We start from the raw sequence: 23,987 nt of genomic DNA on the forward strand, positions 1-23,987 counted from the left end.
TCTGTGTCATCTTAATTCTTTAAATCTTAATTACTCCAATTTTGGACCCCAAGCTCTGTGTCAGCACTGTGCTGCTGCCGCCGCCGCTGGTGAAGGCGCTGTGCCCATCGAAGCCCGGAGGTGAGCGTGGCGGCGTTGCAGGGGCGGCGACTTGGCGCTGTGGCGTCGGGGTCGTGGCCAGATGTAGAGGAGGCGGAGCTGGCATCGCGGCCTGGCGACGGACGCGCCGGCGGCGGCGATGCCCGGCGCAAGGTGCTTGGTCCGGCCACGTCGCGGTTCAGGGGTGGACGACAGCCGCCAACGCGCATGGCATGAAGACGGCAACTACCACGGCGAAGTCCTCCGACGCACAGAGGTGCGGCGAGGCGGTTTCCGTCATGAGGGTGCCAGTTGCCGCGGCGTGAGAGATGCGCTCCTGTATTCTGGACGCGGGCGCCGCGGTGGTTCCAGCGTGCAGGACATCCTCGGCGATGAAGTCCAAGAACAGGGCGACCTCGCACTTGACGAAGAACATCGCAGAAGGCACGAACAAGAAGATTCACGGGTGAGTTCTTGGCCGCCATTGTACTCACCTTCGGATGGTTGAGGCCACAGGGCCTCCCCCTGTTCGTCGTTCTCGTCCAGATCCAAACCGGCGAGAGAGCGGTGCGTGCTGATAACGTGTTAAAAGTAAACTTGGTTTGGATATAATGATTCTCTTGTTGATGATTACAAGTATTTATATGTACTCAGGGGACATCGGCGCACCGGTTCGGGAAGGGACAGACCCCTTCCGAACAGCGCTTTACGTACAGACGCTCCCCGTCATTAGAAACCGCTAATGACGGGATTTACTAAATAAGCCACGTGTTAATCACACGCTAATTATTTCTAACAAGAGGATCGACACTGATGCGCGAGCAACGCAGGATGGCACGACACAAGGCGTCCCGTCAGGGATTTCGTTTGTCTAATAACGTAATACTAACAAATAAATAATAATCCGCATGAGCCACGGGTCGCTGATCTACTTTTCGAAAACTGGTTGCTGATCTACTTTCCAAAAAAACACTGGGTGGTTTCGTAAAAAGAGCGATCCATTTTTTAACAAAAAATATGCAGTGGGATAATTTTATTCGGTTATTAAAAAATTAACCTAAAGATAACTAAAATACTCCCCCTACTACAATTTAGTGAGCTCTGCCTGGGCTTTTCAAGGTCTGGCCGGAAGGCCGGTCCAGCCCAGCAAGCGGACGGGCCTGCTCTGATTTCCGCCGAAATCCAAATTTCGTGGTTTCCACTCCTCGCATTTTTTTTTTCTGTGCGCCCATCGTTCTCGACACCGACGCCAACCCTCCCTCGCCGCCGGCGACGGGAGGAGTTCTTCCGTCTTGCCCCTACTCTCGTGGAGAGGCGTCACGCCAAGGGTGGAGCGAAAACTCGTGACTGGCTTCTTCCGTTGTTGGTAAGTAAACCCTAGCTCGCTTAGCTGTCTTACTCTAGTGAGTTCGTCCCGGGGCGCGGTCACACCCGTTGGCATCGAACCCAATCCGCCCAGCCTCTTCCTCGCTCGCTTGCCGCCGTCGCTCGGGACCGCGCCGCCCGCATGCTCGCTGGCGCCCGAGGCTCGTTGGAGCACCTGGAGGGGGCGGGCCCCATATGTATTCATGGGTATTACCCAAAAAATTTTGGCAAAAAAATTATATACATAGTGTATAACATGTGTATGTATCTAAAATACAAAAATACCACCACAAAACAGTCATTTCAACTACATTGTGCAACTTGGGCTCAATTGGCCCAATATCCACCTGCTCCAGGCCCAGTTACTGTGGCCCAACTCCTCCCCCTCCCTAGCTCCCATCAACCCCGAGTCCTTTCCCCGTTCCCCATCCATCCGACCACGACCAGACCTGCTCCGTTCTCTTCTCCTCCTGACGCCGGCTAACAGGCTAACCCTAGCGTCAGCGGCTAGCGGCGGCGCGGCAGGGGCCAGGCGCCAAGCGGCCAGCTCAACTGGGCAGCGGCGGTGGTCTAGTGGCATGCCGGCCGGGTCGGGGCCAGCGGCGGCACGCGGCGCGGTGGCGGCCTAGCAAGTAGCAGCGGGCAGCAGCGGCGTGCGACAGCGGTTGGAGCAGGACCCGCGCTTGGCAGTCTTCCTCCTCTTCGGCAGTTCGACTCTTCCTTTTCCTCTCTCGCGATCTCACCTCTGCGATTCTGAAAAAATAGAGGTTAGTATGGACATGGAGCACTGATGAGTGATAATTACTTGTTATTTTGTGACAATTGTTGAATGGTTGCTTGTTCACATTTATTGAAAGGGAATTCTTCTTGCAAGCTAAGGGTCAGGACATCATCTCTTATTTTCAAGGCATTAAGGATCCAAAAGTTAACCTGTAGATTGAAATTTATAAGATTTCTTATCATTTTGCTAGTTTATCCTCTATTTATACATGTTGCAACTTGGATATGTTGATCGTTTATTACATCTATTATCTCTGTGTCGGACAATTTCAAATTATGGTAAATGATGCAATTTTGATAATTAATTATATGCTATGAATATATACCTTTGGCTGCCTAAAAATTTTTCACCCTTCAAAAATTTCGAATACCCAAAACTTAAATCCTGGGCCCGCCAGCCGATCAAGCTCTCCCGCGCCGCCCCTGCGCCGCTGTTCCCTTAACTTCTCGCGCCGCCGTCATCTCCGCGCAGCGCCTCTGCTCCCTCCCTCCCTCTGGCTTCGCCGCTGGACGAGAGCGCGCATCGAGACGGGGCCGGTTGGGCGCGGCTCTATCTGCGCCTCTCCCCCGGCCATATTTCGTCCTCCTCTGGCCGGATCTCACCCTGCGGCTCGTCCCGTGGCTGTCCTGCGCTGTTCAGAGTTTGAGCACATGGTCTCTCCGTGCATCATTAAGAGACCGAGCCGCCATCCCCCCATCCCCTGCTATCTGCTAATTCATTTGTTCTAGCCTTCATATTAGCCCATGTTCATTCCACAATACTCCTACTTTAGTACCTTTGTACCTCATTACAATACCTGACACTCCTTAACCTGCTGTTACAAATTAGGTTGAGCTGCTCGATTCAATCAATAAAGAAGGGTGAAAGGCTACGTGAGCTCTTGCTGCAGCTAGAACAACTTACACCAGAATCATGGTGAGTTCATTTTATCTCCTGTTGAGTATCTTCTGCAATATTCAGGCTTTTTAATCACAAACTTATGTTTTATTGTTAGTCATTTTATTTATCTCGTATGGTACCACTTCACAGGCGAGCCTTGCCGATTCTTTTCTAGCGGATCTTGATGAACTGTCAGACAATGAAGGCTATCCTGTGAGTTGATTTCAATTTTTCTCAAAGATGAATTGATCTCTATTTCATGTAACTGAGTTTTCAATTGCGTTTTTTTTAGGTTTTGCTGACCTATTGTAAAAATTTTCAGGAAGAAGACAATGCTGAGGCAGCTGGTATGGAGGATGACGGTGATGATGATATGCCTGACCTTGAGTCTCTTAATTACGATGATCTGGATAGTGTCTCAAAGTTGCAGAAGACGCAACGCTATAATGACATAATGCAAGTGCGTAAAAATCATCCCCAATTTCTCGAGCATGCCTTTCTTTCTTATATGTATCTTGTTTGTGATTTATTTTCATTGCGAAAATAAATACTGCATTAATATGGTTCGATAGAAAATGGACAATATATTAGGTTGCACAATCTTCTGCACCAGAGCATTGTTTACAACTTGTTTAACATGCATCCTGTCCAAGCATTCACGCATGTGTCTGGAGTGTTGATAAATAGCTTTGATTAATGGTGCAATGGTTTGTATAAAGATCCTACAATGTCCAAGTATGTATGTGGCAGAAGTCTTATTATCCACTGTATGACACTAGGCATCTTCGTTATTATTTGTAGAAAGTTGAAGATGCACTTCAGAAAAGCACTGACTTCTCCAATCAAGGTTCCATCCTGGAGGAGGATCCAGAGTACCAGCTTATTGTGGACTGCAATGCTTTATCAGTAGATATTGAGAATGAGATAATCATAATCCATAATTTCATACGTGACAAGTATAGGTTGAAGTTTCCTGAACTGGAGTCCCTCGTTCATCATCCGATTGATTATGCCCGTGTTGTCAAAAAGATTGGAAATGAGATGGACTTAACACTTGTAGATCTGGAAGGGCTTTTACCTTCTGCAATTATAATGGTTGTCTCAGTGACAGCATCAACAACAAGTGGAAAGCCTCTTTCTGAGGAAAATTTGAAAAAAACAGTTGAAGCTTGTGACAGAGCCCTTACGCTCGATGCCGCAAAGAAGAAAGTGCTTGATTTTGTAGAGAGTAGAATGGGTTACATTGCACCGAACCTTTCTGCCATTGTTGGCAGTGCTGTTGCCTCAAAACTGATGGGTACTGCTGGTGGTCTGGGAGCACTTGCAAAAATGCCTGCTTGTAATGTTCAGTTACTTGGTGCAAAGAGGAAAAATCTTGCTGGATTTTCTACTGCCACATCTCAGTTTCGAGTTGGCTATCTTGAACAAACTGAAGTATTTCAGAGCACACCTCCAGCTCTGAGGACTAGGGCTTGCAGGCTTATTGCTGCAAAGTCAACTCTAGCAGCAAGGATTGATTCAATTAGAGGTGATCCAACTGGAAAAGCTGGACGGAACTTATTAGAAGAAATTCGTAAGAAGATTGAGAAGTGGCAAGAACCACCTCCTGCAAAGCTTCCAAAGCCACTTCCCGTTCCGGACTCTGAACCTAAAAAGAAGAGAGGGGGTCGTCGGCTTCGTAAAATGAAAGAAAGGTAAACTGCTCTAAGCTTCCATGTGGAAATAGCATGCATACTTTTAAATTTAATCAAGTGTTTCTTTCTCATATGTGAAACTTGATTGTGCAGATATGCGCAAACTGATATGATGAAGCTTGCAAACCGGATGCAATTTGGGATTCCAGAGGAGAGCTCTTTAGGTCAGTTCGCATTTACACCATGTAGTTTATGTCATTTATCGTATAATTTCAGCATTCACACCTGAACGACAGCTACCTGATTGACATAATCACATTTTGCTGTTGTATCAGGTGATGGCTTGGGGGAAGGTTATGGCATGCTCGGACAGGCAGGAAGTGGCAAGCTGCGTGTCTCAGCTGGACAAAACAAACTTGCTGCTAAAGTGGCGAAGAAGTATGTTACCTTTGTTCTTTATTGATTATGATATTTTGCACCGATTTGTTATTTTTAAATTTTATGGTATTATATTATATCAATAAACACATCACTATTCTACAACACCTAAATGAGATGGTATCCAATGCAAAAATGTTCCTTCTGATCTTCTGTTTTAAGTCCATATGGAGAAAATTTACAAAAACACTGGATTCTGGTATCCTCCTTTCTAAGATATATGAAGATGCATGAGGTGCCTTGCTACTATATTTTCATAAATAATTATATAAAGGCACACTGTAAGAAGTATAGCTTTTGTACATTTCTATTTGTTATAGTTTTCTTTCTGTTAACAAAGCTTTCTTGATAATTTAATGCATCGCCACATCCCATCCTCATTGTCAGGTGGTTCTTTACACAAATTTTATTCAAGTTAGACAATGCATGCATTCTGTGTAACAAACAACAATTCCAGTAGCCTAGTAGGGACTACTCCCTCTGTTTGAACTGGCAAGGTGTGTTTCGTTTTGTTAGGACAAGCCTTTGGCCAACAATTGTTCTACTAATACATATTTTTTATGATAAAATTGATGCCACTATATTCATATTAAAAAATACTTTTCAATTATAATTTTGTATCACATGAATGAAGAGCTTTTATCGATCAAAGCCTTCAAAACTAAATGAAATATGCCTTGTAAAAAAAACAGAGGGAGAATTATCATGTACTCATACATGTGTTACTTTATGCACAATATCTGCTTGTATTTGAAATGTTTCTTTCACAGTATCCTGTGCTGCAACCTCACTTGATTGTATATTGCCTTCTGACATCAGATTCAAGGAGAAGAGCTATGGTAGCAGCGGTGCAACTTCAGGATTGACATCTAGTTTGGCATTTACACCAGTTCAGGTGAGAATCCTGTTTCTTGAGTTGTGTTGTGGATCTGTTTGACTCGCATATGTTTCGGGACACTGAAAAGGCTAGTGAAACAGTTTTGGTCTTCCATCTTGGTTACCTGCTGGAATGCTGGATAGCTCTTATATTCAGTTCATTGAAGCATCTAATGAACCCTTCATCGTTTAGTTATGTAACTAGTTCTACGCTATGCTACTACCTTACATGTTTGATGGTCCCCTTCTCTCTTCAAGATCAGGTGCTGTGTAGTTTAGTGGGATACATTATGTACCATGATTGTGTTAGAGCACCTTGTACTTTATTGCTTGGCCACTCTAGGGATGCATTCAACATCTTACAGATTTGGGAGCTAACTGTTTAATTTTGAAGATTAAGTACGTGAAATCTCCCTGCTTTCACGTCTAATGTTAATTTTCCCCTGCGCAGGGAATAGAGTTGTCAAATCCACAGGCCCAAGGGAACCCGCTTGGAGGTGGAACTCAAAGTACCTACTTTTCTGAGACCGGTACATTTTCAAAGATCCGGAGGACCCAATAGAAGCTGATTTCCCCGTTGCAACCATCTCATCTCATCTGCACTGCAGTTGTTGAAATCGTTGGGACATTGTTGAAAAATCCAAAAATCCAGCATGTGAATGTACCAAAGTCTTGTTTTTCAATTGAAGCAAAATCCAGAGATTTTATGAAACACGGCTTAGTTTTGCTTCAGGCACCTTTTCAAGCCGGGATGTTTGCAAACCACTAGCCTGTTCAACCTATTGCTAGTTGAGTTGATACGTGTCGTACATAGTCCCTGTGAATCCCAGTTTGTATTGTACTTCTTCCGTCCATAAATAACTGTCGTTTTCGCTTCTCGAGAAATTATTTTGATTAATTTTATATAAAAAATATTAATATTTATGATATATAATTAATACCATTAGATAGATCTTTTAATCTAGTTTTTAAATAAATTTATTTAGAGGGCCTGGGCACCCACGGCGCTCTCGAAGCGCGGAGGAGGCGGTCCTCCGAGTTCCTCGGTCCTCCGAGTTCCTCGGCAGTAGCCCGGGAGGCTCCCCTTTGCAGCACCCCTCTGACTCGAGAGGGGTCGAAGGGGGGCTTGTTTCCCGGGAAGAGGAGGAAGTGACTGCGAGTGCTCTTTCTCAGAGCATTTGTGCTTGCTGCCTACTGCCGCCGGGATCTGCAGCGCGTCCAGATGAGGGAGCTGCTGCTCCACCGCGTCGCCGGCTTGACGTCTTCCTCCTCAGGGACTGCTAGTCCCCAACCAGCCACCATCCGTTGGAGGTCACCGTCGGCCAGCGAGGGATCCTCATCTTCCTCATCAGCTGGCGGTCTCCAGCTGAATGATGGAGCTGGCTGTTGCTGCTGGTGTTGGCACTGGGGCTGGGCTAGTTTATGCTGCTGGCTCAGACGAGGTGCTCGGAGCCTTTCTCATCCTCCCCAGTGCCGCCATTTCCTCCAATGACGCCCGGCGGGAGGGTGTCACTCGCTTCGTTGGCTGCGCGGAGGTCGTCAAGACTCAAGAGCCTCCGGCAGCGCCTTCGTCGGGGGCGACTGCTTTCAGCAGTTGCTCCAATCTGCTAGCCCGGGGTGCGCGAGAGCATATGCTCTCATCTCTTCCTGCACCCCGGGGTAGCGGATTGGCCCCGCTGCCCCTTCTACTCGCGGTCCGGTGGGTGAGGCCACCTTGGCCTCACTGTAGCCCCACTCCGGCCGTGGCGTGGTACTCCCGACGGACCATGAAGTTTTTTGCGGCAGCTTCATGCCGGTCTGTTTTGACCTTTTGTGTGTGGAAAACTTCACTTGTTACTGTAGTTAATCCGGAAAACGTTTGCGTCCCGGGGTAGTTGCCTGTTCACTAATCCGGAGTTTCTCAGCGCGAGGAGATGGTGAGGGCGTAGGTTTCTGGCAGGCAACTGATCCCGGGGTCCGGAGACCAAGCAAGGAGTCGAAGTTGGCCGGGAAGAGCCTGTGAGCCCCGCAGCCAGCATGCCGACTCGGCTGAGAACATCCTTCTTTCATGAAGCTTGGTGTCCCACACGGCGAGACGCTAAAGTTTTTGAATTTGCAAGGAATTCAAAGTACGTTTATTGTAGCTGATGAACCAAGGTGGTACCTAGGTAGGAGGGGTAGGAGGGAGCCCCCAGGCCGAGCTTCCCGGAGTGACCCTGGGTTGCTTGGTCCTCATGCCTAGGTGCAGAACTTTTTCCTTCAATCATTGGTCGGTGTCCCTTACAGATGACCTCCTATGACAGTCTTGCTCTTTCGGGCTTACGTCCTGCTCTGATTTCTGGCCTTTGTTGTTCGTGGAAGAAACTTTATTCATATCCTTTTGCCTTTATTTGTTAAAAGGAATAAGGAATCCATGTCCCGGGGTGGTTTGCATGTTTCATTACTCCGGAGCTTCCCAGCGCGAGGAGGTGATGGGGGCGTAGGGTTCCCGGCGGGCAACTGATCCCGAGGTCCTGGGACCAGGCAGGGAGTCGGAGTTGGCCGGGGAAGAGCCTGTGAGCCCCGCGATCAGCGTGCCTACCCGACCAGGAGAGTCCTCTTTCATGATACTGGGCGTTCTACGAACCGGGACGTGGAGAGTTTTGAATTTTGCAAGGAGTTTCAAATATGCTTTATGAAGCGAAATGGTATATAGGTAGGAAGGAGCCCCCGTGCCAAATTACCCGAGGTGACCTCTGGTTGTTTGGCCCTTATGCCGGAGCGTGAAGATTCTCCCCTGTCTAAGTACCAAACTTACAGAGATTTTGTTTTCCTGGTATTAGGCGCCCCACGCCTCACCCTTGCCGGTACCGCATAGGCACGCTGGGCTGGTCCGATACATGGAAGGAGATTTTTCTTTCCCACGTGGGTGGGAGTTTTGTTCGTCCCTTCGCATGTTTGGAGTTGGCGCAGTGCCGGGTTTCCGATGAGGGAGGGGGGGTTGCCATAATGCGCCACTGTCACTGGTTGATGCGCAGATTATCGAAAACTTCCGACAGGTCCCTTGAGGAGGGCGCCGGGTGCCGGGTCCCTTCCTCGTGCATTGTAGCACTGCGGGACTAGAAGTTCTGTAGGTTGACGCCCATGGCTCGTTGGTATGTTGAGCCAGCGTTCTTGAGCCCGAAGGGTGTGTGGGTGCATTTTCGCCCCTGTGGGGCTCGGCGCCGGGTCCTTGGTTGACCCAGCCGTGCTCCTGGGCATGCGGCGAGACTGGGCCCAATCACCTTCCTGGGAACCCTGGGTACGTCAGAGGGATCCTGAGTGGGTTCGTTGCTATCCCCCAGGAGGAAAGTGACAGGCGCGCCTTCCTATTTGCCCTCCGGTTCTGCCCCTGTTAGGGTGTTCTCCCTGATGGGGGTATGGCCATCGGGAGATAGGCGTGGCTTTGTCGACGGAGGGCCGAACGTCTCGGGGTGTTCCACGTTGTCGGAGGATGTGGTCGCCACCGCCTCGTAGAGCCGCTCGACACAATGCACCGAACCCTTCACGTCGGCCTTGATGGAGATAACCCCGGTCGGACCGGGGAGCTTGAGGGTGTTGTAGGCGCAGTGGACCGCGACCATGAACTTGGCGAGCGCGAGGCGCCCAAGTATGGTGTTGTAGGGGAGGTCGAAATGCACCACGTCGAACGTGATGTTCTCCGTGCGGAAGTTGTCCCTCCCGCCGAACGTGACGGGCAGCTCGATCTGCCCCAGCAGGACAGTCTTCCCGTCGGTCACTCCACAGAAAGGGGCAGAGGGGGTGAGCTTGCGTTCCCCGATCTGCATTCTGCGGAACACCTCTGGCGACAGCAGATTCAGACCTGCTCCGCCATCCATCAGGGTCCTCCCGACCCAGATGTTGCAGATGGTGGGCATCACGACGACCGGGAGGAGGCCCACGCCCGCCGTGTTTCAGGGGTGGTCGCTTCGGTCGAAGGTGAGGGGAGTGCTCGGCCACTTGAGAGGTTGGGAGCCCCCAGGCGCCGGGGACGCCGCGCAAACCTCCCTCCAGTGGAGCTTGGCCCTCCTCCGGGACAGCGGCGCACTTGCCCCGCCGAAGATGGTGGCGACCGCATGTTGCGGCTCCTGGAAGCCCAAGCCAGCACCGCATGTGCCAGCTTGGTCGCGGTCGTCCTGATCATCGCGGTCGTCGTGTTGACGATCGTCGTGGCCCCGCTGGCCCCGGGCCGTGAGGTCCTTGACGAGCCGGCATTCGGTGAGGTCGTGCCGGTCGGTGGAGTGTAGCTCACACCATTTGTCGCCGTCCTGGCGGGGAGGGGCAGGCTTCCTGTCGCCACCCGTGAGGTTCCCCCTGGGTGGCTGCCTTGGGTGCCCTTCCATGGCCAGGATGGCAGCAGCTTTCCGCTTGTTCGCCTTGGCGTTGGGCTTGGGGCCGTCATGCGCCGGAGTCTCCTCCGGGGCGCCCCGGCGCTCGACCTTGGCGTGCGCCTCGGCCTCCCGAGCATACTTGTCCGCCAAAGCGAATAGCTCGGATACAATTTCCATGTTGTGGGTTTCCATCTTGCCTACCAACCACTTGTTGGTGACTCCTTCGCTGAACGCCATGATGGCGGCGGTCGGTGAGATGTGGGGGATGGTGTTGCGTACCTGCCTAAAACACTGGATATACTGTCGCAGCGTCTCGCCCTTGCGTTGCCGAACGGTGAGGAGATCGCCGCGCGTCCCGGGTGGCGTGAACGATCCGGAGAAGTTGGTGACGAACTGCTCGCACAGCTCTCCCAGGACCTGGCGTATCCTGGCGGGAGATTCATCAGCCACGAGCGGGCCGTGCCTCGGAGGGCGACATGGAAGTAGTTCGCCATGACCTGGGGGCCTCCCACAGCCGCCTGGATAGCCGTGGTGTAGATCTGGAGGAATTCCTCTGGGTCGATGGTGCCGTCGTATTTTTCGGACAGATCCGGCCGGAACTTGGTGGGCCAATTGACCCGCCTCAAGTTCGTCGTGAATGCCTGGCATCCAGCCCCGTACGGGCCGGTGTCGTCGTCGGAGGTGGTGCCGTTGCCCGTAGGCACAGCAGAAGACGCTTGCTCATCGGCGGCATGGCGCCTCCTCTTCCATGCCGTCTCCAGGGCGGTATGGGCGTCTTCACCAGCCCTCACCGTGTTAAGGTGAGAGTGGAGATCGGGGGTTCCTCCAGCGCTGGTAGCCGATCGCTGACGCCGCGCCGTGAGTACCCCACGCGGGACGCTAGGACTCTGCGCTTTAGGGCCTAGAGCGGCTTTCCGCACCAGGCTGGCCAACTCGTCCAGCTATTCCCTCTTAGGGGTGCCTGCCCCCCACCCTCAAGGGAGGGTGGCGGAGCAGAGCGCGTGCCGCGACGAGAGCTTCCCCAGGGGCAATGCTCACGCGGCTGAGTCGGTTGTGAGCCAAGGATCGCCCTCAAAGCGTCGCCCGGCCTCCTGCCTCCACACGAAAGTGGGTGACGCGGGTGTTGGTTGCCGTCGTCCCGCCGGACTCGGTCCCAGGGGTGTCGAGTCGTGGTGGCGTAGTGACACGCGACACCGGCCGGCGAACGGGCGTGATCGTGGTTGACGAGCCCCCAGCCCCCAGACGTGGGGGAGCACTGGAGAGTCCGCGGCGGGGATGCGCTCGTTCGTTGCCGCTCTCGCCGTCCGATCGGTCAGAGCGGTTTGCCATGGATTTTTACGAGATCGAGCTTCACAGAAAGGTGATCTTACGCGCTATACCCCCTACCTGGCGCGTCAGCTCACGGTACCGCTAGCAGGGATTACTGGTAACCCCCGTTTAGAGATTCGGCCAGGGGTACAAACCGTGCAAGATCTTCCCCTAAGGAAGCGAGTTTAAGACAGTCGATTTAGATAGGTTCAGGCCGCCCGGAGGCGTAATACCCGACGTTCTGTGTGTATGTGGTGATTGGTTCTTTGATGATCCTGAGGTGGAAAGTCCAAGCCCAGAACCTGTGTACTAGATGGGTCCCGAAAAGATCAATCCCTTCACATGTCTTGGGACCTTTCTATTTATAGACTATTTCTACCTTCTCTGTTGCTCTCTAACTAGTGTGAACACACTCTTTGTATGGAGGGCGCCGTCATCCAGGTTGTACTGCCCTTGTCAGGCGGGCAGGAGTCTTGTCGGGTCCACCACAGTAGCCACTTGGGGTCCCACCATTGTCAGAGTCGTCCGGGGCTACCCAGGGAGACCCCGGGGTGGTCGCAGACACTGGCCGGCAGACCCTTTTCATCCCGTAGCGTTCCGGGGCATTCTGCGTGCTCCCGGGCGTCTCCGGGGGGCGCCCGGGATGGTGTGAGCCCGGCCATGTGGTGGCTTTCGGGGTCGTTCGGCGGACCCTCCTAGTCCGGGGCGACCCTAGTCAATCCGGGGGCCCCGCACGGGGTGACCCCGGTCTTTACCGTGACGGGGCGTGGTAAATGGGAGTGGGTCCCTGTGGCAGTACCGCCCTAATTAATCCGGCTCAAGTGCGCTAACAATCATCTTAAAGATAATCCCGGCTAACACGCACTTCAAGCGGAGAAATTCGGCAGTGCTGTCGGGTAAAGTCCCGAAGAATCCACCTGAGCTTCGATCGAACCCAAAGCTTACATGCAACCCACACGAAGGTGAGTCCAGAGAGTACAATATTTCACAGATACATTACATTACAGAGTCTTTACTTACTTATTACAAACCAGTTTTGAAATCTCTGAAAGGTAATTGAAGTTCGAATTGAAAGCAGTTCAGAGTTCACTGCAGCGGAAATAAAACGAGTTCTAAACGATGATACATGATGTCATGATGAAGCCCGTACATGACATCACTCGGCATTGTCATCGTTGGCCGGAGTCGTATCCCACTCTACCGACCAATCAGGCGGTAAAACACACGGCCAAGTCAAACTAGCTATCTGATCTTCAAAAGTATCACCTGAAAACAAAGTGGAGCCACAAGCAAGGCTGAGTATACTAATACTCAGTAAGGCTTACCCGACTAGGATATAAATAGCCCTCTAACTAGACATGCAAGGCTTTTGGCTTGAGGGGTGTGTCTTTGCCGAAAAGCAATAAAGAGTAAGTCCTTATTTTCCAATTTTAGCTTTCAAGTTCTAGTTTGATTAACCATTCTACATTAGCATCTACCCTAAAGCATGCATGGTGAAAAACAATTATTTTTCATCATTCAATCATATTTCTCATCATCATTGTTCCACTTCTTACTCTATGTGGCAAAAGGGTTAAGCAGTCTCAATATCCGTGAGAGACGGACGATTCGAATCGAATTTGTTAACCTGGCCAGGCAGACCTAAACACACGCATGGGGAATGCAATCACCCACGCGACTTTTCCCCTTTTTCCCCGGGCATGGAACAGGCGCACCGCCCTAGGGTGCCCTGCACCCGTGCGTGACCATAGACCAGACAGTGGGGAGTATGTTCCACGGCCGGTTCCATCAGGTACTTAAGTTTACCGATTACCATATTCTCGGCATGTGGTTAGTACGTTCAAACGCTTAACCACCACTACCACACACCGCGGCCTTATCCATTTTCGCTAAACAGACGGGGTATCACGAGTACAACAACCCCGCCCGTAAACCTTATATTGCAGTGTGTAGTAAGCATTCAACTCCTATGAGCTCGCGAGTGACAGGAAATCACTCGACTTCTACCGAACCATTAGCATAGCCAACTAGCGACCTACACATACTAGTGTTCAAGCATAGGTACCTAGGATCATGCAACTAAGGTTCCAATCAATTCCTGCAACTTAAATGCACAAATAAATAGGAATATGAATAGTTGCATAAATTAAAATAGGTAGGACATGCTCCGGGGCTTGCCTTCCGGAGCGGAGCTAGCCTTGGGCTCTTCTGAACTCTGGTTCAGGTCTTCAGTGACTTCAGTTAGATTCACTTGAGCTTCACGCTGCTCACTCTCGGACTCCAGCACCAGCTCGTATGTACCGTCTGGGAGAGTAGTCGAATCTATATGAAATGCATATGCGTGAGTTACTTTAGTGATAATGATTTATTCAATTCTTCACTATAGAGTTGTAATCCAACACAACTTAAGATGATTTGCAAAATATTCTGTTACATCATTTTGGGCAATCAGTTATAGAGTAATAATCATTATATCTGACTTCACAAAGTAACTAGGGTGGATTTTACCTTTTCTCCCTATGCATCAAAAGAAATGATTTTTCTCATTTATTACTAGGTTAAGCATGTCCTTATCATAATTAAAGTTACATAGAGATTCTGGGTTTGAATTTTTTATGCAAGGTACATATCTGAGTAACTTGCCTACTGTGAAATTTTCAGCCCATTTCCTGCAGCCTATTAACCATGAAAAAATAAAACAAACAGCTACTGCTAGAAACAAAAATGAATTTTACAGGTCAAACTATGCAAGTAATGGTAATGAAATTTTAACTTGGTGTTTTCTACCTAAATATGAATATTCCATAAATTTTTCACAATTAAATAGGCATTGTACAGGGCATGAAAAATAGTACAATGCACCTCTGCATGGATCAAAATTAAATTCTACAGATTGTTATAGCAAGTTCTAGAGCTTCATCTTTTACCAGCATAATTATATACTCAAATTGAACCCCTATAAAAATTATTAGAATTTTTCATGTACATAAATATTTTTAATGATTTAATGTATCTATCCTCTCCATAAATCATTTGGTCCAGATTGACTTAAGTAAAAATTCTCAAACTTTTTCTGTAGACTCTGGGAACTAAAATACAAGTACTGTAAAAGTTTGAATGTATGAAACATATCATAACAACTTGGATAAATAAAACTATCTATCATAGGCATACATCAAGATTTAAATAAACTGATAGCTAGGCATGCCAACTGTCTACGAAACTTTTACACAAGGCTATTCATCTAACATGTAACCCCACTGACCAAAAATGGCTAACAGCTCATGCTTGTAACTTGAGATCTAACCAAAGGTATATTTTCGTTGTATTTTAATTAGAGCAAAAACTATTGAGCAAATGAAAAAGTGCATGTAACAAAAGTTGTATATCTAGTCACAAGGAACTCAGAACAGTTGAGTTTGAATTTTTCCGATTTTTCTACAAATTTACATCGATTTTACAAGTTCACTGAAAAAACTAGAAAACAAAAACTCAGATTTGCAAAGGGGCCCCTGGAACTTTCACAAAACCCACTGGAAATCTAAAACTAACTACGCCGGGGTCCCTGGCCGGAGGTAGGAGACAGAGGAGGCGGCGGCGGCCCGTTTCCCGGCGAGGGAGCTCGCTGGAGGTGGGGGAGATGCGGGGAAAAGGGAGAGGGGACCGAGAGCTACCCCGTGGTGGGTCGAATCGGGGTCGGGGTGGCTTGTGGAGGGCCGGCCACGGCGAACAGGGAGCGGCGGCGGCGGCTGTAGCGGGCGGCGGCGCTCCGGCGGTCCGGGGCGGAGGCGAGCGGGTCTGGGAGCTTCATGGAGGCGAGTAGAAGCTATCTAGGGGGTCCATTGGAGGCGAGGAGGGGCGGGGAAAGGGGCTCCGCGGTGAGGTGGTGCTCGGCGGCGGCAATGGCGTGGGCGGCGGCGTTCCAGGGCGCGGGGAGCGGAGGGGGAGCTTGGTTTGGGGTGGAATGGAGAGGGGAGGAGCGGGAACGTGGGGTGGCGACGCAAACTGGGGAGGAGAGGGCTGCAGGGGGAAAGCTCGGCAGTGGGGGTAGAAGTAGAGCGACGTCGGCGCGTGCGCGGCGTGCGGTGGCGTACTCGCCGAGCGGCATTGATGGCCAGCTCAGTGGCGCAGGAAGGAGGTCGGGGCACCGCAGCGCGGTGGCAGCAGCGGCTGGCATGGTCTTGAAGGCCGGCCGCGGGGGTGCACCACGACGTGCGCGGTTGTCGCGATGGCGGCGTCGTGGAGCGCCACGAAGCCGAGCAGGGCGCAGCGAGGACGGCGTGCGCGGTTGTCGCGATGGCGGCGTCGTGGAGCGCCACGAAGCCGAGCAGGGCGCAGCGAGGACGGCGTGCGCGCTCAAGTGGGGTGGGGCGTCAGCGGCGCGACGAGGCAGCGCGGCGGCAGCAGGCGCAGCGGCTCGCGGCAGCGGTGCAGCGATGGCACGCGCGGCGCGCTCAAGTGCCTGCGCGCGCAGAGAGGGGAGGGTCAGCGAGGGAGAGAGAGAAAGGAGAGAGAAAGTGAGTGGAGAGAGAAAATAAAGGTCAACCGTTTGACTTAGTCCAAACTCAAGATTTTCAAATGAAACTCGAAAAATTTTGAACACGAAAGTTGTTCAAAATTAAATTTCCTACAACTTTCCTTTCAGGAAAAACTTCATTTGAGCGATGATTTGGAAGTTTAAAATTTGAATTCAAGTTTAATGATCTCGCGTGTTTTTCGGGGTTAACTCCAAATTTCATGTTGTAACTTGAAAAACTTTGAACACGAAAGTTGTTTATCTTGTCAAACTCTACAACTTTTGTTTTGGGCAAAAGTTCGTTTGAGCAAAGGTGCGAGAGTTGACTTTTTGGTGTATTTAAACGGAACTCGGCTTTTAAGTAATCACCAAAATAGGGTTTACTGTGTCATTTGATGTTAATGGCATGTTTAAAAAGTGCTAAACACCGGAGGTGTTACAGTCCTAGCCACCGCCCATCTTCAAGTCGATGGGACGGGCAACTCAGAGATAAGCTGTCCGCCGCCTATTGTGTTATCTTCTGAGCGCGCGGCATCCCCGTAATTATGATGTTTTTTCGGGGAAGCCGCGCGGCCTCTCGGGCTCTACACAGAGCCCGGAGGTGAGGCGCTGTAACCGCCTAGTAAAAATATATTTTTACCAGGCGGGTGTCTTCGAGGGGAAGGAACCGTCCCACCGGATTCAGCGCGCTGGGCCAGGCCCTGGCCCAGCCCGCTCTGGGTGGACGGCCATTACTGGGCGTGGACGTCGTGGTGGGTCCCTTGGCCGCCCCTGTCTGACGTTGCCTGCTGACGTGGCCAGCGGGCCCATTCTTCTTAATCCCGCATGAGTCCGGAGTTATGGGGAACCCGTTCCCATTACGCTGAGAAACGCCTTCCTCCATGGCACGCTCTCTGAGACAGTCTACTATGGACAACCAGCTGGTTTTGAGCACACTGTTCATCCTGACTACGTCTGTCAGCTCAACAGATCGCTCTATGGGTTGAAGCAGGCTCCCCGTGCTTGGTACAGTCGCTTCGCAGCCTATCTACTCAGTTTGGGATTTGTCGAGGCCAAGTCAGACACCTCTCTGTTTGTCTACCACCGCGGCACTGACACTATATATTTGCTCCTCTACATGGATGACATCGTCCTCACTGCTTCCTCATCAGCTCTTCTCCAGCAGACTATTCAGGCCTTATAACAGGAGTTTAGCATGAAGGACCTTGGTGAGCTGCACCACTTTCTGGGGATGCATGTCAGACGCTGTGGCCCGGGTCTTCTTCTCTCTCAGCGGCAGTACATGCTGGATATCTTGGAGCGCGCTGGCATGACCGAGTGTAAGCCGTGCTCTACTCCCGTGGACACCAAACCCAAACTGGCGGCTGACGGACCACCTGTTCAGGACGCTTCAGAGTTCCAGAGCCTTGCAGGGGCACTTCAGTATCTCATCTTCACTAGACCGGATATCGCTTACTCAGTTCAGCAGATTTGCTTGCACATGTATGATCCGCGCGAGCCACACCTTGCTGCTCTCAAGTGTATCCTCCGCTACATCAAGGGGACTTTGCACCTGGGGCTTCTTCTTCGGCCATCTTCACAGAGCGAGCTGACTGTGTACTCTGATGCTGACTGGGCAGGCTGTCCAGATACTCACAAATCCACATCGGGTTATGCGGTATTTCTCGGGGACAACTTGGTCTACTGGTCGTTGAAGAGGCAGAACACAGTGTCTACATCCAGTGCAAAAGCTGAGTATCGTGCTGTGGCAAACGGTGTTGCCGAAGCCACCTGGCTGCGTCAGGTTCTCCTTGAGCTTCATGCCCCGCCTCAGCACGCTTCATTGGTCTACTGCGACAACATCAACGCCGTCTACATGTCCAGCAATCCCGTCCAACATCAGTGCACCAAGCACATTGAGATTGATCTTCACTTCGTGCGGAAGCGTGTTGTTGTTGGTGATGTCCGCGTAATGCATGTTCCTACATCATCTCAGTACGCTGACATCTTCACCAAGAGACTTCCGTCTTTGGTGGTTACGGAGTTCAGGTCCAGTCTAAACGTTCGCGTTGCAGATGATCAAACTGCGGGGCGTGTTAGCGAGACATGTATAGGCTGGCCCACGAGCCTCTTGGTTAGCCAGGCTACTAGCCATTCGGGCTGGGCGCCACACCTGTGTAGGTGTGTCCTAGAATGTCTGTAGATTAGGATAGGCAAGGATCTCCTGACAGAGTTCCTGACAGAGTTGTTACCATATACCGCGACATCCTTACCTTACCGTACCGGGTCCGTACTTTACACCCTAATCATCTATTATCTCCATGCTATATTCGCTTACACTCGCGCTGCCATCATCTCCGCGCAGCGCCTCTCCTCCCTCCCTCTGGCTTCGCCGCTGGACGAGAGCACGCGTTGAGACGGGGCCGGTCGGGCGCGGCTCTATCTGCGCCTCCCCCCCGGCCATATTTCGCCTCCTCTGGCCGGATCTCACCCTGCGGCTCGTCCCGTGGCTGTCCTGCGCCGTTCAGAGTTCGAGCACATGGTCTCTCCGTGCATCATTAAGAGACCGAGCCGCCGTCCCCCCATCCCCTTCTATCTGCTAATTCATTTGTTCTAGCCTTCATATTAGCCCATGTTCATTCCATAATACTCCTACTTTAGTACCATTGTACCTCATTACAATACCTGACACTCCTTAACCTGCTGTTACAAATTAGGTTGAGCTGCTCGATTCGATCAATAAAGAAGGGTGAAAGGCTACGTGAGCTCTTGCTGCAGCTAGAACAACTTACACCAGAATCATGGTGAGTTCATTTTATCTCCTGTTGAGTATCTTCTGCAATATTCAGGCTTTTTAATCACAAGCTTATGTTTTAGTGTTATTCATTTTATTTATCTCGTATGGTACCACTTCACAGGCGAGCCTTGCCGATTCTTTTCTAGCGGATCTTGATGAACTGTCAGACAATGAAGGCTATCCTGTGAGTTGATTTCAATTTTTCCCGAAGATGAATTGATCTCTATTTCATAACTGAGTTTTCAATTGCGTTTTTTTTAGGTTTTGCTGACCTATTGTAAAAATTTTCAGGAAGAAGACAATGCTGAGGCAGCTGGTATGGAGGATGACGGTGATGATGATATGCCTGACCTTGAGTCTCTTAATTACGATGATCTGGATAGTGTCTCAAAGTTGCAGAAGACGCAACGCTATAATGACATAATGCAAGTGCGTAAAAATCATCCCAAATTTCTCGAGCATGCCTTTCTTTTTTATATGTATCTTGTTTGTGATTTATTTTCATTGCGAACATAAATACTGCATTAATATGGTTCGATAGAAAATGGACAATATATTAGGTTGCACAATCTTCTGCACCAGAGCATTGTTTACAACTTGTTTAACATGCATCCTGTCCAAGCATTCACGCATGTGTCTGGAGTGTTGATAAATAGCTTTGATTAATGGTGCAATGGTTTATATAAAAAAAAATGATCCTACAATGTCCAAGTATGTATGTGGCAGAAGTCTTATTATCCACTGTATGACACTAGACATCTTCGTTATTATTTGTAGAAAGTTGAAGATGCACATCAGAAAGGCACTGACTTCTCCAATCAAGGTTCCATCCTGGAGGAGGATCCAGAGTCCCAGCTTATTGTGGACTGCAATGCTTTATCAGTAGATATTGAGAATGAGATAACCATAATCCATAATTTCATAAGTGACAAGTATAGGTTGAAGTTTCCTGAACTGGAGTCCCTTGTTCATCATCCGATTGATTATGCCCGTGTTGTCAAAAAGATTGGAAATGAGATGGACTTAACACTTGTAGATCTGGAAGGGCTTTTACCTTCTGCAATTATAATGGTTGTCTCAGTGACAGCATCAACAACAAGTGGGAAGCCTCTTTCAGAGGAAAATTTGGAAAAAACAGTTGAAGCTTGTGACAGAGCCCTTACGCTCGATGCCGCAAAGAAGAAAGTGCTTGATTTTGTAGAGAGTAGAATGGGTTACATTGCACCGAACCTTTCTGCCATTGTTGGCAGTGCTGTTGCCTCAAAACTGATGGGTACTGCTGGTGGTCTGGGAGCACTTGCAAAAATGCCTGCTTGTAATGTTCAGTTACTTGGTGCAAAGAGGAAAAATCTTGCTGGATTTTCTACTGCCACATCTCAGTTTCGAGTTGGCTATCTTGAACAAACTGAAGTATTTCAGAGCACATCTCCAGCTCTGAGGACTAGTGCTTGCAAGCTTATTGCTGCAAAGTCAACTCTAGCAGCAAGGATTGATTCAATTAGAGGTGATCCAACTGGAAAAGCTGGACGGAACTTATTAGAAGAAATTCGTAAGAAGATTGAGAAGTGGCAAGAACCGCCTCCTGCAAAGCTTCCAAAGCCACTTCCCGTTCCGGACTCTGAACCTAAAGGGAAGGGAGGGGGTCGTCGGCTTCGTAAAATGAAAGAAAGGTAAACTGCTCTAAGCTTCCATGTGGAAATAGCATGCATACTTTTAAATTTAATCAAGTGTTTCTTTCTCATATGTGAAACTTGATTGTGCAGATATGCGCAAACTGATATGATGAAGCTTGCAAACCGGATGCAATTTGGGATTCCAGAGGAGAGCTCTTTAGGTCAGTTAGCATTTACACCATGTAGTTTATGTCATTTATCGTATAATTTCAGCATTCACACTGGACGACAGCTACCTGATTGACATAATCACATTTTGCTGTTGTATCAGGTGATGGCTTGGGGGAAGGTTATGGCATGCTCGGACAGGCAGGAAGTGGCAAGCTGCGTGTCTCAGCTGGACAAAGCAAACTTGCCGCTAAAGTGGCCAAGAAGTATGTTACCTTTGTTCTTTATTGATTATGATATTTTGCTCCCATTTGTTATTTTTAAATTTTATGGTATTATATTATATCAATAAACACATCACTATTCTACAACACCTAAATGAGATGGTATCCAATGCAAAAATGTTCCTTCTGATCTTCTGTATTAAGTCCATATGGAGAAAATTTACAAAAACACTGGATTCTGGTATCCTCCTTTCTAAGATATATGAAGATGCATGAGGTGCCTTGCTACTATATTTTCATAAATAATTATATAAAGGTATGCTGTAAGAAGTATAGCTTTTGTACATTTCTACTTGTTATAGTTTTCTTTCTGATTCACAAAGCTTTCTTGATAATTTAATGCATCGCCACATCCCATCCTCATTGTCAGGTGGTTCTTTACACAAATCTTTTTCAAGTTAGACAATGCATGCATTTTATGTAACAAACAACAATTCCAGTAGCCTAGTGTGGACTACTCCCTCTGTTTGAACTGGCAAGGTGTGTTTCGTTTTGTTAGGACAAGCCTTTGGCCAACAATTGTTCTATTAATACATATTTTTTATGACACAAAATTGATGCCACTATATTTATAATAAAAAATACTTTTCAATTATAATTTTGTATCAGATGAATGAAGAGCTTTTATCGATCAAAGCCTTCAAAACTAAATGAAATATGCCTTGTAAAAAAACAGAGGGAGAATTATCATGTACTCATACATGTGTTACTTTATGCACAATATCTGCTTGTATTTGAAATGTTTCTTTCACAGTATCCTGTGCTGAACCTCACTTGATTGTATATTGCCTTCTGACATCAGATTCAAGGAGAAGAGCTATGGTAGCAGCGGTGCAACTTCAGGATTGACATCTAGTTTGGCATTTACACCAGTTCAGGTGAGAATCCTGTTTCTTGAGTTGTGTTGTGGATCTGTTTGACCCGCATATGTTTCGGGACACTGTAAAGGGTAGTGAAACAGTTTTCGTCTTCCATCTTGGTTACCTGCTGGAATGCTGGATAGCTCATATTCAGTTCATTGAAGCATCTAATGAACCCTTCATCGTTTAGTTATGTAACTAGTTCTACGCTATGCTACTACCTTACATGTTTGATGGTCCCCTTCTCTCTTCAAGATCAGGTGCTGTGTAGTTTAGTGGGATATATTATGTACCATGATTGTGTTAGAGCACCTTGTACTTTATTGCTTGGCCACTCTAGGGATGCATTCAACATCTTACAGATTTGGGAGCTAACTGTTTAATTTTGAAGATTAAGTACGTGAAATCTCCCTGCTTTCACGTCTAATGTTAATTTTCCCCTGCGCAGGGAATAGAGTTGTCAAATCCACAGGCGCAAGGGAACCCGCTTGGTGGTGGAACTCAAAGTACCTACTTTTCTGAGACTGGTACATTTTCAAAGATCAGGAGGACCCAATAGAAGCTGATTTCCCCGTTGCAACCATCTCATCTCATCTCATCTGCACTGCAGTTGAAATCGTTGGGACATTGTTGAAAAATCCAAAAATCCAGCATGTGAATTTACCAAGTCTTGTTTTTCAATTGAAGCAAAATCCAGAGATTTTATGAAAGACGGTTTAGTTTTGCTTCAGGCACCTTTTCAAGCCGGGATGTTTGCAAACCACTAGCCTGTTCAACCTATTGCTAGTTGAGTTGATACGTGTCGTACAAAGTTCTTGTGAATCCCATACGACAAATCGAACGATGATTTTTTTATCACAGTTTGTACTGTACACTCGATAGGTTAACTGTGGAGCATCCGTTAGGTTGATGCGACGCATCTTGCATCTATATAGCAAATTTGAAGCAGACATTTGAATCGTATCTGGCTAGCAGTCACTGATGTACCGAGGAAAACAAACGACGTGCGATAATAGGGATCGATACTCATCAAACGTCAAACAGGAGAGGACGTTCCAGCCTCCCTTAGTCTAGACAATTGAAAGGTAGATGAAATCCAATCGGTTCAAAATTACGAACAGCCAAATATACGAGCTTTCCAGAATCCCTCAAAAACACCAAGGGAACATTTCAAGAACCGGGACCAGTCCACACTTATACAAAGGCATAAGCTATATGATAGAGTGTGCCGTTGCGGGTTCATTAGATACACCATGTTGGCAATGAAATTTTTCGATCAACCATTTCAACATTTGGTGGCTGCTGCCAAGTCATAACAGATTCGAACATTCACGTATATAAAGTGTTACAGGGACACTGCAGATAAGCACTGTACGACACAGTGACAGACCAACGAAAGAATGCGTAGCAAAACTGTGTAGAATTACTATTCACCCATTCTATAAATCATTTGAGATTTTTACACCCTACATCACCTCTAAGTACTACGTCCGTTGGTTTCCTCATCTAAATTACCTGTTGGATACGGAGTATATGACCTAGCCTTTGCACAACCATTCTAACCCTCCTCGATTTTGTACAAATGGCGTGTCCCACGCCTTCTCTTTCATTACTTTACTACTGTCTATGATAACTAATAAACGAAAAATCTTGAAGTAGGCAATGATCTGCTGGACATCAATTTTTTGCCATAGGTCATTGCTGAAGTAGCCCGTCACCTTCCCAACCAAGACGTAGCATCTGATCCACTACCTTCAAGCTCAACTGCAATACAATCAAATCTATTATGAAGCAAGTTTAAAGTGATTTGAAACTTGGCAATATCACTAATTGTATTTAAATCCAGTAATTTTTTTATTCATATATTCAGCTAATATGGGAAATAATTAGATGGATTTGATCAAGCATAATTTATAGTTAATTAGGAACTGACAATACTTACAGCAGGATCAGTGAAGACTATTAGCTGCTTATCAGCAGTAGAAACTAGAAGATTTGTGTTCTCTTTGTTCATAGCAATTGCTGTGATGTCCTGGCCCTTTGCCAGCTTCAGTGTATGAAAAACCTGAAAACACATCTGGTG

The 23,987-nt window shown here is 48.4% G+C and overlaps 4 protein-coding genes across 7 annotated transcripts in view; 2 read left to right on the plus strand and 2 right to left on the minus strand.

The window, feature by feature from the left end:
- The first annotated feature begins 1,426 nt into the window (after nucleotides 1–1,426).
- LOC120682984 (U4/U6 small nuclear ribonucleoprotein Prp31 homolog) lies at nucleotides 1,427–6,927 on the plus strand. 3 transcript variants are annotated; one of them, XM_039964993.1, is made up of 9 exons: nucleotides 1,427–1,444; nucleotides 3,053–3,139; nucleotides 3,254–3,316; nucleotides 3,426–3,563; nucleotides 3,905–4,797; nucleotides 4,891–4,961; nucleotides 5,073–5,175; nucleotides 5,995–6,070; nucleotides 6,503–6,927. In XM_039964993.1, the coding sequence occupies exons 2-9, from the start codon at nucleotides 3,137–3,139 to the stop codon at nucleotides 6,611–6,613; spliced, it is 1,458 nt and encodes a 485-aa protein (XP_039820927.1). In that variant the 5' UTR covers nucleotides 1,427–1,444; nucleotides 3,053–3,136; the 3' UTR covers nucleotides 6,614–6,927. The 3 variants fall into 3 exon arrangements, with proteins under 3 accessions (XP_039820927.1, XP_039820925.1, XP_039820926.1); XM_039964991.1 differs by lacking the exon at nucleotides 1,427–1,444 and adding an exon at nucleotides 1,891–2,210 and having other exon boundaries at nucleotides 6,503–6,926; XM_039964992.1 differs by lacking the exon at nucleotides 1,427–1,444 and having other exon boundaries at nucleotides 2,259–3,139.
- On the plus strand, nucleotides 2,079–22,759 carry LOC120682982 (U4/U6 small nuclear ribonucleoprotein Prp31 homolog). Of its 2 annotated transcripts, XM_039964990.1 has the most exons (9): nucleotides 2,079–2,210; nucleotides 18,900–18,986; nucleotides 19,101–19,163; nucleotides 19,271–19,408; nucleotides 19,757–20,649; nucleotides 20,743–20,813; nucleotides 20,924–21,026; nucleotides 21,847–21,922; nucleotides 22,353–22,667. In XM_039964990.1, exons 2-9 carry the CDS (start codon nucleotides 18,984–18,986, stop codon nucleotides 22,461–22,463), a joined length of 1,458 nt encoding a protein of 485 aa, XP_039820924.1. In that variant the 5' UTR covers nucleotides 2,079–2,210; nucleotides 18,900–18,983; the 3' UTR covers nucleotides 22,464–22,667. The 2 variants fall into 2 exon arrangements, with proteins under 2 accessions (XP_039820924.1, XP_039820923.1); XM_039964989.1 differs by lacking the exon at nucleotides 2,079–2,210 and having other exon boundaries at nucleotides 18,513–18,986; nucleotides 22,353–22,759.
- On the minus strand, nucleotides 9,378–9,926 carry LOC120681261. The gene has a single exon (XM_039962773.1). It carries the CDS (start codon nucleotides 9,924–9,926, stop codon nucleotides 9,378–9,380), a length of 549 nt encoding a protein of 182 aa, XP_039818707.1.
- Nucleotides 22,760–23,160: 401 nt separating the features above from the next.
- LOC120682981 (BEACH domain-containing protein C2-like) overlaps nucleotides 23,161–23,987 on the minus strand; it is a 34,616-nt gene continuing 33,789 nt past the window's right edge. The window contains 2 exon segments of the mRNA XM_039964988.1: nucleotides 23,161–23,668; nucleotides 23,847–23,969. Coding sequence (XP_039820922.1) covers nucleotides 23,600–23,668; nucleotides 23,847–23,969 — 192 coding nt within the window. The 3' untranslated portion in view covers nucleotides 23,161–23,599.

This window comes from Panicum virgatum, chromosome 7N (assembly GCF_016808335.1).
Source record: "Panicum virgatum strain AP13 chromosome 7N, P.virgatum_v5, whole genome shotgun sequence".
Lineage (NCBI taxonomy): Eukaryota > Viridiplantae > Streptophyta > Magnoliopsida > Poales > Poaceae > Panicum > Panicum virgatum.

What these genes read in the sequence shown, in the direction of transcription:
- LOC120682984 (XM_039964993.1), top strand. An exon ending in CAGACAATGAAGGCTATCCT is followed by an intron (nt 3,317 to 3,425) that starts GTGAGTTGATTT and finishes AAAAATTTTCAG; the next exon opens with GAAGAAGACAATGCTGAGGC. An exon ending in TCCAGAGGAGAGCTCTTTAG is followed by an intron (nt 4,962 to 5,072) that starts GTCAGTTCGCAT and finishes CTGTTGTATCAG; the next exon opens with GTGATGGCTTGGGGGAAGGT.
- LOC120682982 (XM_039964990.1), top strand. An exon ending in CAGACAATGAAGGCTATCCT is followed by an intron (nt 19,164 to 19,270) that starts GTGAGTTGATTT and finishes AAAAATTTTCAG; the next exon opens with GAAGAAGACAATGCTGAGGC. An exon ending in GCTATAATGACATAATGCAA is followed by an intron (nt 19,409 to 19,756) that starts GTGCGTAAAAAT and finishes TATTATTTGTAG; the next exon opens with AAAGTTGAAGATGCACATCA.
- LOC120681261 (XM_039962773.1), bottom strand. Translation starts at nt 9,926, where the DNA reads ATGCCCACCATCTGCAACATCTGGGTCGGGAGGACCCTGATGGATGGC.